At 36.3% G+C, this 13169-nt stretch overlaps 1 protein-coding gene across 2 annotated transcripts in view; it reads right to left on the reverse strand.

Annotated features, from left to right (window-relative positions):
* Positions 1-294: 294 nt before the first annotated feature.
* Positions 295-13169, reverse strand: part of FNIP1 (folliculin interacting protein 1) — a 125889-nt gene continuing 113014 nt past the window's right edge. For both annotated transcript variants that reach the window (XM_036847001.1, XM_036847000.1), the window contains 2 exons: positions 5828-5943; positions 295-3075 (listed from right to left, as the gene is read on the reverse strand). In XM_036847001.1, coding sequence (XP_036702896.1) covers positions 2997-3075; positions 5828-5943 — 195 coding nt within the window. In that variant the 3' untranslated portion in view covers positions 295-2996. The remainder of the gene's footprint in view (positions 3076-5827; positions 5944-13169) is intronic.

Consider the following 13169-nt stretch of genomic DNA (forward strand, 5'->3'; position numbering starts at 1 on the left):
AGGCTGGACAGATTACCTAGCAACCATAGCACCCCAAAATTACTGAGCATTTGGAGTGTGCCAAGCATTGAGATAAATTCTTGACATTCATTATTTCACTTGACTCTCACAACAACCTCATAAAGTAGATTCTACTAAATTACCAATACAGAAATTTAGTATTAGAGAAGGACATTATGAACAAGGTCACATGCCTAGAAATGTCACATTTGGGAAAACAATCCAGGTAGGCCGGCACCAGAATCCATGTTACATATACCTTATTAAATGTGAAAGAAAGACCAACATCATCCATCAAATTGACATGTGTATTTATTGCACAAATATCCCCTAGAACTGGGAGGTTATTATAATACAGGTGTACATTTGAGAAATGTATACAGAACAAGGAACAAGTATTTACATTTTACATCTCCCACCATCTAAATAACTTAAAGCATAACAATCTCATAAGACATCTACCAGAAGTAGGCATTGTGTAAAATCTGTTTTTTTTTTTAAAGTGATCATCCCCAGTGTATGCCAACTGCAACAAAATGAAATCTGTGCTAGTATGTTTATTGCACTTAACATTTTCAAACTCAAAATTAAGACATATTAATAAAAGTCAGGAATATTTAAAATCAAACCAATTAGTTTACATACAGGAAAAATTAGTTTTAAATCTATAATGTAAAAGATCCCTTTTTCATCTCCTGTTGCAACAAACAGGTTTTTAAAATGTGTAACATATATCTGTCTGTACCATAAGAAGTTGAAAAAAATTATCTTGAACAAGCCAAAAATTCCTTTCACATTCATCATAATGATCACACTTTAAAGAAGTAGCAGCTCATTCCTTGGGCTTTGTGTAATGCAAGAATGACTATGACGAAGGAGCAGAAATTACAGAAGGATTGCAAATTATAAAGCTCAGGAATCCTATAAGGATTGATGATTCTGTAAGAAACTATAGGCCTTTTCCTTTCAAGCAAAGCTTAGTTTTAAGAATTACAGTAGCATGAGCCATCCATTTATTGAAGAGTAGATTTCCTAAATGGTAATTTATTAGAGATTTCAAATAGATAGGACTGTGAATAGTTCAATGATTAATTTAAACAATAACACACACAAAAAAGACACTGTCTACCTGCTACATATCCTGAACTACAATTAAAAAAAAAAAATGTACAGTGGCCACAGATGATCTTTTCTATATTCTGAATTCTGCTAAAGAGATTGATTCATAAAATTCCAAACAACAGATGAGAGAAGAACTTCATTAATGAATAGACTAAAAAAATTAAGCTAACGAAAATATATCCATAAACACTCTTTGACAGCAAGTCATCCATGGAAGACTCTGGTACTAACTGGGACCAGCTGATAGGACACAGGGGCCAAAGTGATTGCAAGCACACCAGTTTCAGGTTTACATTCCATTAAAGTAACCATTTCTTCTTAGTCTAGCTGGAGATTAGAGTAAGACAAAATGTGACCCAATGCTATAAATTCAAGGTCAAAGACTAAATAAACCACAGAAATCTTCCTTAATTATTGAAAACTTTAATAGCAAGAACAGATGCATTATAGACAAAATGTACCTAGAAACAGAATGAGCAAGTGGTTTTCTGTTTTAAGCTAATCAACTAATTATGATGAAAATAGTTCATGAAAGCAGAAACCAGCTTCACTTCTAGCATTAAAAGCATCTTAGACCAGATAAGTAAAGGATAAACTATAATGTAGTATTTCAAGTAAACTGAGGTAGTAGAGCATAATGAAAACTTTATCTACCCATCTTTCTATTTACATTACTTACAAGAGTTTGGTTCCATATTAGCCTTTCTCACAAGCAACACTCTACGATATATACAAAAACAGTAACAACTGAAAAGTTGAAATCTTTGAAAAAAAATTAGCTTTTGGAAGAGAGGAGCTATTAGAGAAAAAAAATAATCTTAAGAGTTAATGAGTTCTTTTAGTGTAAATTGAATATTATGAAGCAGTGAAACAAATATTCAGTTCCTATGGGTTCAAGAAGGGCTGATACCGAAACCAAGGGCCTCGGCTACCTGAGCACTTTTAAAGAAAATAGTATTATTTCAGCCAATGCTTTGGTGCAATTTTTAATCCTAATTTTAATTTATTAAATTAAATGCAAATACGTAAATATTAACATTTATAAGAATTAGCTTATACTTATAAACAAAACAAATGGTATAAAGTAGTATTCTTATTTTGGGAATCTATATTCCTCAGCCTTAAAAAAAGATTGGCTTTACTTATATTTTAGGGTGTGTAAAACAGAAAAATCACCAGAAAGTAATATTTCAACATTATATACAATTAATCCTAGTTGAAAATATATTTTTTAAAAAGACATGTTTACCAATCTTGTATTTCTACCTCTGCTTTTTTAAAAAATAGATACATATGTACACTTGGGTGGATAACATAACACAGATTTATACGCTTTATTCTGTTTATTCTAATTAACAAGCTGTTTAAAATACTTTGAGAAATACCCAGAAATTAGCTATTTTGAATTGAAAAACAAAAAAACACAAATAAAGTTCCATAGATCTTTGTACCTTAGAAATAAAGAATTAAAACTAATGAAATGACTCTTTCTGAGCCATTTAATCATGAGATATCCATTCCTCCTACTTATGGGTTGTGGCAAGACTGTAGTGATCATAATGAAATTCCTCGATGTTATTCATTTTGTAGAAACGTCGAAGTTACACTTTGGCTTCTTCAAATGCTTTCCCCCCAAATGCTGTTTTTAGTTTCACCTGGTTAAAAATCTGCCACCATCCAGAAGTCCAATCAAAATGAAAAAGCCATCCAGTGATGACACAATATGCACTGCAATGCAGAATACCCACCCAGGTGACTGACTCATTCAGATGAAGGTCTGACAGAGAAAAAAAATTGCCATAAATGCATGTTGTGACTGCTTCCTTTGTTTCTACTTAACTTTCCACCAAAGTTAATTTCCAACAGCCTTTCTGTTAAAGTAGTATCTGAGCAACATATGGAGAGTGAGTGCTTGCTACAGCAGCCAGAAGAGGAAGATCACTGGATTCAATCCTGAAATTAAAAGAAAAAAAAATCTCAGTTCAGGTTTACTCCTACAAGCAATGACTGCTATCTATAAAGTCACTATACATCTCCACACAAGGAGCTTGGCCACCCTGGCCAAAAGGAAAAGGGTAAGAGAACTGAAGACAATGAAAATTAGAAATTTTTCAGTAAGTAAAAACCGTAACTAAAGATTTTTAAAAAAGAATGTCTCTGAAACCCAACAGTAACAAAGTCACGAATGCAGGAAACCATCTCACTGATCTGCTGATGGACCATGCATCAGGGCAAGGAATAATGTCTAAGAAATACTATATAGAGACTTCACTGGTGGCGCAGTGGTTAAGAAGCCACCTGCCAATGCAGGGGACACAGGTTCGAGCCGTGGTCCGGGAAGATCCCACATACTGCAGAGCAACTAAGCCTGTGCGCCACAACTACTGAGCCCACGTGCCACAACTGCTGAAGCCTGCGTGCCTACAGCCCGTGCTCCACAACAAAGAGAAGCCACCGTACTGAGAAGCCCGCTCACCACAATGAAGAGTACCCCCGCTTGCTGAAACTAGAGAAAGCCCGTGCCCAGCAACGAAGACCCAATGCAGCCAAAAATAAAATAAATAAATTTATTTTAAAAAACAGAAATATTATATAGTATAATAACAGAATAATAGTGTGCAGCCATATTGTTTTGGATACAAATGTTTCTATAATAAGATTTACTGGGAAGACATAATGGAAGCCTCTTAAAAATCCAACCTACCACAAATAACTTATAGGAAAAGAAAAATGGCCAATAAATATCAAAATAAGTTATGTAGACACACTCCTAGTTAGAGAATAAATCTGAATAAAATCAGATTTCATTTTTCAGCTAGTAGCTTGGCAAAGATTAAAAAGTTTGGTAATAAATAGCAGTAAGAAGAGTGTGCTTCCCACTGTTCGTGAAAATTTATTCTGGTACTTTCTGGATAGCATTTACTATTACCTGTCAAAATATCAACAATTTAATCACATATGCCCTTTAATTCAAAAACTCTACATCAAAGAATTTACCCTATAAACCTCAAAGGTTTATATTTATTCCAGCATTGATTTGTAACAGCAAAAAACTGAAAATAAATTCCACCATATAATGGAATGCAATACAGCCATTAAAAATGATATAGGGCTTCCTTGGTGGCGCAGTGGTTGAGAATCTGCCTGCTAATGCAGGGGACACGGGTTTGAGCCCTGGTCTGGGAAGATCCCACATGCCACGGAGCAACTAGGCCCGTGAGCCACAACTACTGAGCCTGTGCGTCTGGAGCCTGTGCTCCGCAACGGGAGAGGCCACAACAGTGAGAGGCCCGCGCACCACGATGAAGAGCGGCCCCCACTCGCCGCAACTGGAGAAAACCCTCGCACAGAAACGAAGACCCAACACAGCCAAAAATAAATAAATAAATAAATTTATGAAAAAAAAATGATATAGATCAGTATGTGTGGTATGTGCTTAAATGAACAAACATTCAAGATACATTAAAAGGCAAGCTGCACAAAGATATATAGAGTACAAACTAATTTATATTTTTAACCCTACACATTTAAAAATTCTGTAAGAAGAAACAATCCATTAACTGTGTTTGATTGAGGACTGGAAGTTGAGGAAAAGACGATACAACTTACTTTTCACTTTATGCCAAAATGCACTGAAACTTTCATTATATGACATTACTTTAAAAATTAGTTTAAATTTTCTAAAAATAAAGGCATTACATGCAGAGAATCATCTATTTCCAATCTGGATAATAAGCAATAACATTAATGAAAGAATTTAATTTGGTTTCAGACATACAGTAGCAACTCGATGTTGGCTCTTTCTCCCTTCATAAAAGCTGAAAGTAGACATAAGTTCTAGCTTGTTTTAATTTATTCAACCAGCATTTCAAGAAATAATTTTCACACACACACACACACACAAAGTGGACATAGAACATAGGGAAAGTGACCACAGAACATAATGAAAGGGGCTATACTATGCCTCTCGCCAATTTCCTGTTTGTCCTTCAGTTAGCATTTTAGATAACCAGCTTCTTCACAGGAATAACTTCAGAGTATAAAGACATAATATATAGATAATGGGGAAGGAGTAATAATATGTAGATAATATACCATCATCCATAGAGTGCCATTACTTCAATCAGATCATTTGGATGGCCGGGCAGATGCTGGGAATGATGAGTTTACAACATATTTAATAAATAAAAATGAATACTTACCTATTTTTTTCTAATGCAAAAATTTAGACTTTAATTCATTTTTATTCGACTATATTCTCAACCTACTGTAATTGCACAAGGGACAGTGCATTTCAGATCAGTGTAGGACAGGGTTCTGCTTTTATATTGTATACAACAGGGGTCCCCAACCCCCGGGCCGTGGACTGGTACTAGTCTGTGGCCTGTTAGGAACCAGGCCGCAGAGCAGGAGGTGAGCAGCAGGCAAGCGAGCAAAGCTTCATGAGCCGCTCCCCATCACTTGCATTACTGCCCAAGTCATTCCCCACACCCCGTTGGTGGAAAAATTGTCTTCCACGAAACCGGTCCCTGGTGCCAAAAAGGTTGGGGACCGCTGGTATAGAACAACCCAGATGATAACAGTATACAGCTTCTAACAAGACAAAAAACTGAAAAAGAAAAAAGGCAATTCTGAGCAATATTCCTTGCCTAAATAAACACAGTGCAACAAGAGAGCAAAGCTGGAAAAGGAATCAGGAACATACCCTAAAACCACTCCCAGCTCCTTGACATGAACACGCATCTGCCCCCTCAGGTACTCAGACAGCATTTTGCTCTTGAAGTATAATTCCTGTAACCGGTCTTCAAGATGCATTACACACTGCAGTTAGGAGGGAAACAAGAATCAAGTCAGAAAATGCACAACTCTTAAGTAATGCAAATTCCAAAGCATCACGTTTTAACAATTCTATTTAGGTATTCCAACATAAACTAAAACTTGGAGCACATTTTTATTTTTATTTTTTGAATTTTATTTATTTTTTATACAGCAGGTTCTTAGTAGTTATCCATATTATACATATTAGTGTATATATGTCAGTCCCAGTCTCCCAATTCAGCCCACCCCCCCCCCCCCCCCCCCCCCCCCCCGAATCAATTTACACTCCCACCAACACTGCCAGAGGGCTCCCTTTTCTCCACACCCTCTCCAGCATTTGTTTGTAGATTTTCTGATGATGCCCATTCTAACTGGTGTGAGGTGATACCTCACTGTAGTTTTAATTTGCATTTCTCTAATAATTAGTGATGTTGAGCAGCTTTTCATGTGCTTCTTGGCCTTCTTTGCAGAAACGTCTATTTAGGTCTTCTGCCCATTTTTGGATTGGGTTGTTTGTTTCTTTAACGTTGAGCTGCATGAGCAGTTTATATATTTTGGAGATTAATCCTTTGTCCGTTGATTTGTCTGCAAATATTTTCTCCCATTCTGAGGGTTGTCTTTTCATCGTTTGTAGTTTCCTTTGCTGTGGAAAACCTTTTAAGCTTAATTAAGTCCTATTTGTTTATTTTTGTTTTCATTTCTTACTCTAGGAGGTGGGTCAAAAAATATCTTGCTGTGGTTTATGTCAAAGAGTGTTCTTCCTATGTTTTACTCTAAGAGTTTTATAGTGTCTGGTCTTACATTTAGGTCTCAAATCCATTTTGAGTTTATTTTTGTGTATGGTGTTAGGGAGTGTTCTAATTTCACTCTTTTACATGTAGCTGTCCAGTTCTCCCAGCACCACTTACTGAAGAGACTGTCTTTTCTCCGTTGTATATCCTTGCCTCCTTTGTCATAGATTAGTTGACCATAGGTGTGTGGGTTTATCTCTGGACTTTCTATCCTGTTCCTTGGATCTATATTTCTGTTTTTGTGCCAGTACCATATTGTCTTGATTACTGTAGCTTTGTAGTATAGTCTGAAGTCTGGAAGCCTGATTCCTCCAGCTGCGTTTTTTTCCCTCAAGACTGCTTCGGCTATTCAGGGTCTTTTGTGTCTCCATACCAATTTTAAGATTTAGTGTTCTAGTTCTATAAAAAACTGCCATTGCTAATTTGATAGGGATTGCACTGAATCTGTAGATTGCTTTGGGTAGTACAGTCATTTTCACAATATTGATTCTTCCAGTCAAAGAACATGGTATATATCTCCATCTGTTTGTATCATCTTTAATTTCTCTCATCAGTGTCTTATAGTTTTCTGCATACAAGTCTTTTGTCTCCCTAGGTAGGTTTATTCCTAGGTATTTTATTCTTTTTGTTGCAATGGTAAATGGGAGTGTTTTCTTAATTTCGCTTTCAGATTTTTCATCACTAGCGTATAGGAATGCAAGAGATTTCTGTGCATTAATTTTCTATCCTGCAACTTTACCAAATTCATTGATTAGCTCTAGTAGTTTTCTGGTGGCATCTTTAGGATTCTTTATGTATAGTATCATGTCATCTGCAGTGACAGTTTCACTTCTCCTTTTCCAATTTGTATTCCTTTTATTTCTTTTGCTTCTCTGATTGCCATGGCTAGGACTTCCAAAACTATGTTGAAAAATAGTGGTGAGAGTGGACTTCCTTGTCTTGTTCCTGATCTTAGAGGAAATGCTTTGAGTTTTTCACCATTGAGAATGATGTTTGCTGTGGGTTTGTCGCATATGACCTTTATTATGTTGAGGTAGGTTCCCTCTATGCTCTTTCTGGAGAGTTTTCGTCATAAATGGGTGTTGAATTTTGTCAAAAGCTTTTTCTGCATCTATTGAGATGATCATATGGTTTGATCATATTCAATTTGTTAATATGGTATATCACATTGATTGATTTGCGTATATTGGAGAATCATTACATTCCTAGGATAAATCCCACTTCCTCATGGTATATGATCCTTTTTTTTTTTTAAGTTTTGTCTTTTTTTTTTTAAAAAATTTATTTATTTGTTTGTTTATTTTTGGCTGTGTTGGGTCTTCGTTTCTGTGCGACGGCTTTCTCTAGTTGCGGCAAGCAGGGGCCACTCTTCATCGCAGTGCGTGGGCCTCTCACTATCGTGGCCTCTCTTGTTGCGGAGCACAGGCTCCAAACACGCAGGCTCAGTAGTTGTGGCTCACAGGCCTAGTTGCTCCGCGGCATGTGGGATCTTCCCAGACCAGGGCTCGAACCGGTGTCCCCTGCATTAGCAGGCAGATTCTCAACCACTGTGCCACCAGGGAAGCCCTATATGATACTTCTAATGTGTTGTTGGATTCTGTTTGCTAGTATTTTGTTGAGGATTTTTGCATCTATATTCATCAGTGATATTGGTCTGTAATTTTTTTTTGTAGTATCTTTGTCTGGTTTTGGTGCCAGGGTGATGGTGGCCCCATAGAATGAGTTTGGGAGTGTTCCTTCCTCTGCAATTTTTTGGAAGAGTTTGAGAAGGATGGGTGTTAGCTCCTCCAAATGTTTGATAGAATTCACCTGTGAAGCCATCTGGTCCTGGACTTTTGTTTGTTAGAAGATTTTTAATCACAGTTTCAATTTCATTCCTTGTGATTGGTCTGTTCATATTTTCTATTTCTTCCTGGTTCAGTCTTGGGATGTTATACTTTTCTAAGAATTTGTCCATTTCTTCCAGGTTGTCCATTTTATTGGCATAGAGTTGCTTGTAGTAGTCTCTTAGGATGCTTTGTATTTCTGCAGTGTCTGTTGTAACTTCTCCTTTTTCATTTCTAATTTTATTGATTTCAGTCCTCTCCCTCTTTTTCTTGATGAGTCTGGCTAATGGTTTATCAATTTTGTTTATCTTCTCAAAGAACCAGCTTTTAGTTTTATTGATCTTTGCTATTGTTTTCTTTGTTTCATTTTCATTTATTTCTGCTCTGATCTTTATGATTTCTTTCCTTCTACTAACTTTGGGTTTTGTTTGTTCTTCTTTCTCTAGTTCTTTTAGGTGTAAGTTTAGATTGTTTATTTGAGATTTTTCTTCTTTCTTGAGGTAGGCTTGTATAGCTATAAACTTCCCTCTTAGAACTGCTTCTGCTGCATCCCATAGGTTTTGGATCATCGTGTTTTCATTGTCATTTGTCTCTAGGTATTCTTTGATTTCCTCTTTGACTTCTTCAGTGATCTCTTGGTTATTTAGTAACGTATTGTTTAGCCTTCCAATGTTTGTGTTTTTTACGTTTTTTTCCCTGTAACTGATTTCTAATCTCATAGCATTGTGGTCAGAAAAGATGCTTGATATGATTTCAATTTTCTTAAATTTACTAAGGCTTGATTTGTGACCCAAGATGTGATCTATCCTGGAGAATGTTCCGTGCGCACTTGAGAAGAAAGTGTATTCTGTTGTTTTTCGATGGAATGTCCTATAAATATCAATTAAATCTATCTGGTCTACTGTGTCATTTAAAGCTCGTGTTTCCTTATTTTCTGTTTGGATGTTCTGTCCATTGGTGTAAGTGAGGTGTTAAAGTCCCCCATTATTACTGTGTTACTGTCGATTACCTCTTTTATAGCTGTTAGCAGTTGCCTTATGTATTGAGGTGCTCCTATGTTGGGTGCATATATATTTATAATTGTTGTATCTTCTTCTTGGATTGATCCCTTGATCATTATGTAGTGTCCTTCCCTGTCTCTTGTAACATTCTTTATTTTAAAGTCTATTTTGTCTCATATGAATATTGCAACTCAAGCTTTCTTTTGATTTCCATTTGCATGGAATATCTTTTTCCATCCCCTCACTTTCAGCCTGTATGTGTCCCTAGGTCTGAAGTGGGTCCCTTGTAGACAGCATATATATGGGTCTTGTTTTTGTATCCATTCAGCGAGCCTGCATCTTTTGGTTGGAGCATTTAATCCATTCACGTTTAAGGTAATTATCGATATGTATGTTCCTACTACCATGTTCTTAATTGTTTTGGGTTTGTTTTTGTAGGTCCTTTTCTTCTCTTGTGTTTCCCACTTAGAGAAGTTCCTTTAGCATTTGTTGTACAGCTGGTTTGGTGGTGCTGAATTCTCTTAGCTTTTGCTTGTCTGTAAAGCTTTTGATTTCTCCATTGAATCTGAATGAGATCCTTGCCGGGTAGAGTAATCTTGGTTGTAGGTTCTTCCCTTTCATCACTTTAAACATGTCATGCCACTCCCTTCTGGCTTGTAGAGTTTCTGCTGAGAAATCAGCTCTTAACCTTGTGGAAGATCCCTTGTATGTTGTCATTTTTCCCTTGCTGCTTTTAATAAGTTTTCTTTGTCTTTAATTTTTCCCAATTTCATTACTATGTGTCTCAGCGTGTTTCTCCTTGGGTTTATCCTGTGTGGAACTCTCTGTGCTTCCTGGACTTGGGTGGCTCTTTCCTTTCCCATGTTAGGGAAGTTTTCAACTATAATCTCTTCAAATATTTTCTCGGGTCCTTTCTCTCTCTCTTCTCCTTCTGGGACCCCTATAATGCGAATGTTGTTGTGTCTAATGTTGTCCCAGAGGTCTCTTAGGTTGTCTTCATTTCTTTTCATTCTTTTTTCTTTATTCTGTTCTGCAGCAGTGAATTCCACCATTCTGTCTTCCAGGTCACTTATCCGTTCTTCTGCCTCAGTTATTCTGCTATTAATTCCTTATAGGGTATTTTTCATTTCAGTTATTGTATTGTTCATCTCTGTTTGTTTGTTCAATTCTTCTAGGTCTTTGTTAAACACTTCTTGCATCTTCTAGATCTTTGCCTCCATTCTTTTTCCGAGGTCCTGGATCATCTTCACTATCATTATTCTGAATTCTTTTTCTGGAAGGTGGTCTATCTCCACTTCATTTAGTTGTTTTTCTGGGGTTTTATCTTGTTCCTTCATCTGGTACATAGCCCTCTGACTTTTCATCTTGTCTATCTTTCTGTGAATGTGGCGTTTGTTCCACAGGCTGCAGGACTGTAGTTCTTCTTGCTTCTGCTGTCTGCCCTCTGGAGCACATTTTTAAAGCATGCAATTTTAGCTAAAGGAGTGTAAACCTTCTCTAGCTCATATCAAAGATTTAGATTCTCCAGTTAGTTTTTAATGTGGTAAATTACACATAGTATACAATTTACTATTTTACATATAAAAGTTACCATTTTAAACACTTAAGTGTTCAACTGAGAGGCATTAAGTACATTCAAAATGTTGTGCAAGTATCACCACTACCCATATCCAGAACTTTAAAAAATAAGTTTTTATTCCAAATTTGATAAATAAAACACTCAAATTAATACATCACAAATGTATTTAAATTGGAAAGGCTGCACATTCCTGTGAAGAGCAAAAGAAAAAAACTTTGCAACAGCTCACAGAGAGTGCTCTATAGGCCTTACCAGAAATGTTTCTAAGCTGGAATATTAAAAACGAAAACATATACATTTTGTTTATTGTCAATTAACTTGCTCAATTCACTAAAATAGGTGATTTTTCATGTGAATGGATGATATATATGTATGAAGAAAAAGCAAGAGGTGCAGGTTGTAAAACACTAAATTCTTGCACAGTATTTCTTCCCAATGAAAACCAGCTGCTGTTAAAGCTTCTAAAAAAAACACATTTTCTTTTTCTTCAGAAAAAACAATTGAATGTATTTCTTGGCATACATTGTTTGTGGTGTATATTTTGTGGTATAATGCTCACGTAGGCTGAAAATACCTTAAGTGAAAAAAATCCTATGAAACATGCTTATAATAAAATTCATCCATATATATATACACACACACACATACACACACACAAAATTTACCACACTACCCATTTTTAGGTATACAATTCAATGGCGTTTAAGTACATTCGTAATGCTGTGCACCATCATCACTATCCACGTCCAGAACTTTTTTTCATTATCACAAATAGAAACTCTGTACCCAGTATACAGTAACCCTTCATGCCCTCCTTCCCACCACCCCTGGTAACCTCTATCTACTTTCTGTTTCTATGAATGTGCCTATTCTAGATACCTAATGTAAGTGGGACCACACAATATCTGTCCTTTTGTATTCTGCTTATTTCACTTACTGTAACGTTCCATCCATGTTGTATCATGTATCAGAATATCATTCCTCTAGGTCGTCACAAAGCACCGAGCTGATCTCCCTGTGCTATGCAGCAGCTTCCCACTAGCCATCCATTTTACATTTGGTAGTGTATATATGTCAGTGCTACTCTCTCACTTCATCCCAGCTTCCCCTTCCCCCATGCCCTCATGCCCTCAAGTCCATTCTCTATATCTGTGTCTTTATTCCTGCCCTGCCACTAGGTTCATTGGTACCGCTTTTTAAAATTCCATATATATGCATTAGCATACGGTATTTTTCTCTTTCTGACGGGATATGGGGATATACGTATACATATAGCTGATTCACTTTGTTGTACAACAGAAACTAACACAACATTGTAAAGCATTTATACTCCAATAAAGATGTGAAGAAAAATAAAATAAAACTAAGACCCACCAGGGACAGGCCTGGTAATATGTATATTTAAAAAAAAAAAAAAGAATTTCATTCCTCTTTATGGCTGAAGTATTCCATTCTATGTATTACACGCCATTTGTTGATGGACATGAGTTGTTTCCAATTTTGTCTACTGCAAGTTAATACTGCTGTGAACATTACCATACAATTGTCCCAGTCGCTGCTTTCAGTTATTTTGATTATAAACCTAGAAGAAGACTTGTTGGACCACATGACAATGCAATGTTAAACTTTTTGAGGAACTGCCAAACTGTTTTCCACAGCAGCTGCAGCATTTTAGATTCCCACCAGCAACGCACAAGGGTTCCAATTTCTCCGCATCCAATACTTGTTATTTTCAGGGTTTGTTTGATCAAATCCATCCTTATCGGTGTGAAGTGGTACCTCACTGTGGTTTTGATTTGCATTTTCCTAATGACTAATGGATGTTGAACACTCTCTCATGTGCTTATTGACTATTCGTATACCTTCTTTAGAGAAATGTCTACTCAAGTCCTCTGCCTATTTTTTGAGTTGTTTCTTTTTAACATCTTTATTGGAGTATAATTGCTTTACAATGGTGTGTTAGTTTCTGCTTTATAACAAAGTGAATCAGCTATACATATACATATATCCCCATATCTCCTCCCTCTTGCGT

Source organism: Balaenoptera musculus, chromosome 3 (assembly GCF_009873245.2).
Source record: "Balaenoptera musculus isolate JJ_BM4_2016_0621 chromosome 3, mBalMus1.pri.v3, whole genome shotgun sequence".
In the NCBI taxonomy this organism is placed as follows: domain Eukaryota; kingdom Metazoa; phylum Chordata; class Mammalia; order Artiodactyla; family Balaenopteridae; genus Balaenoptera; species Balaenoptera musculus.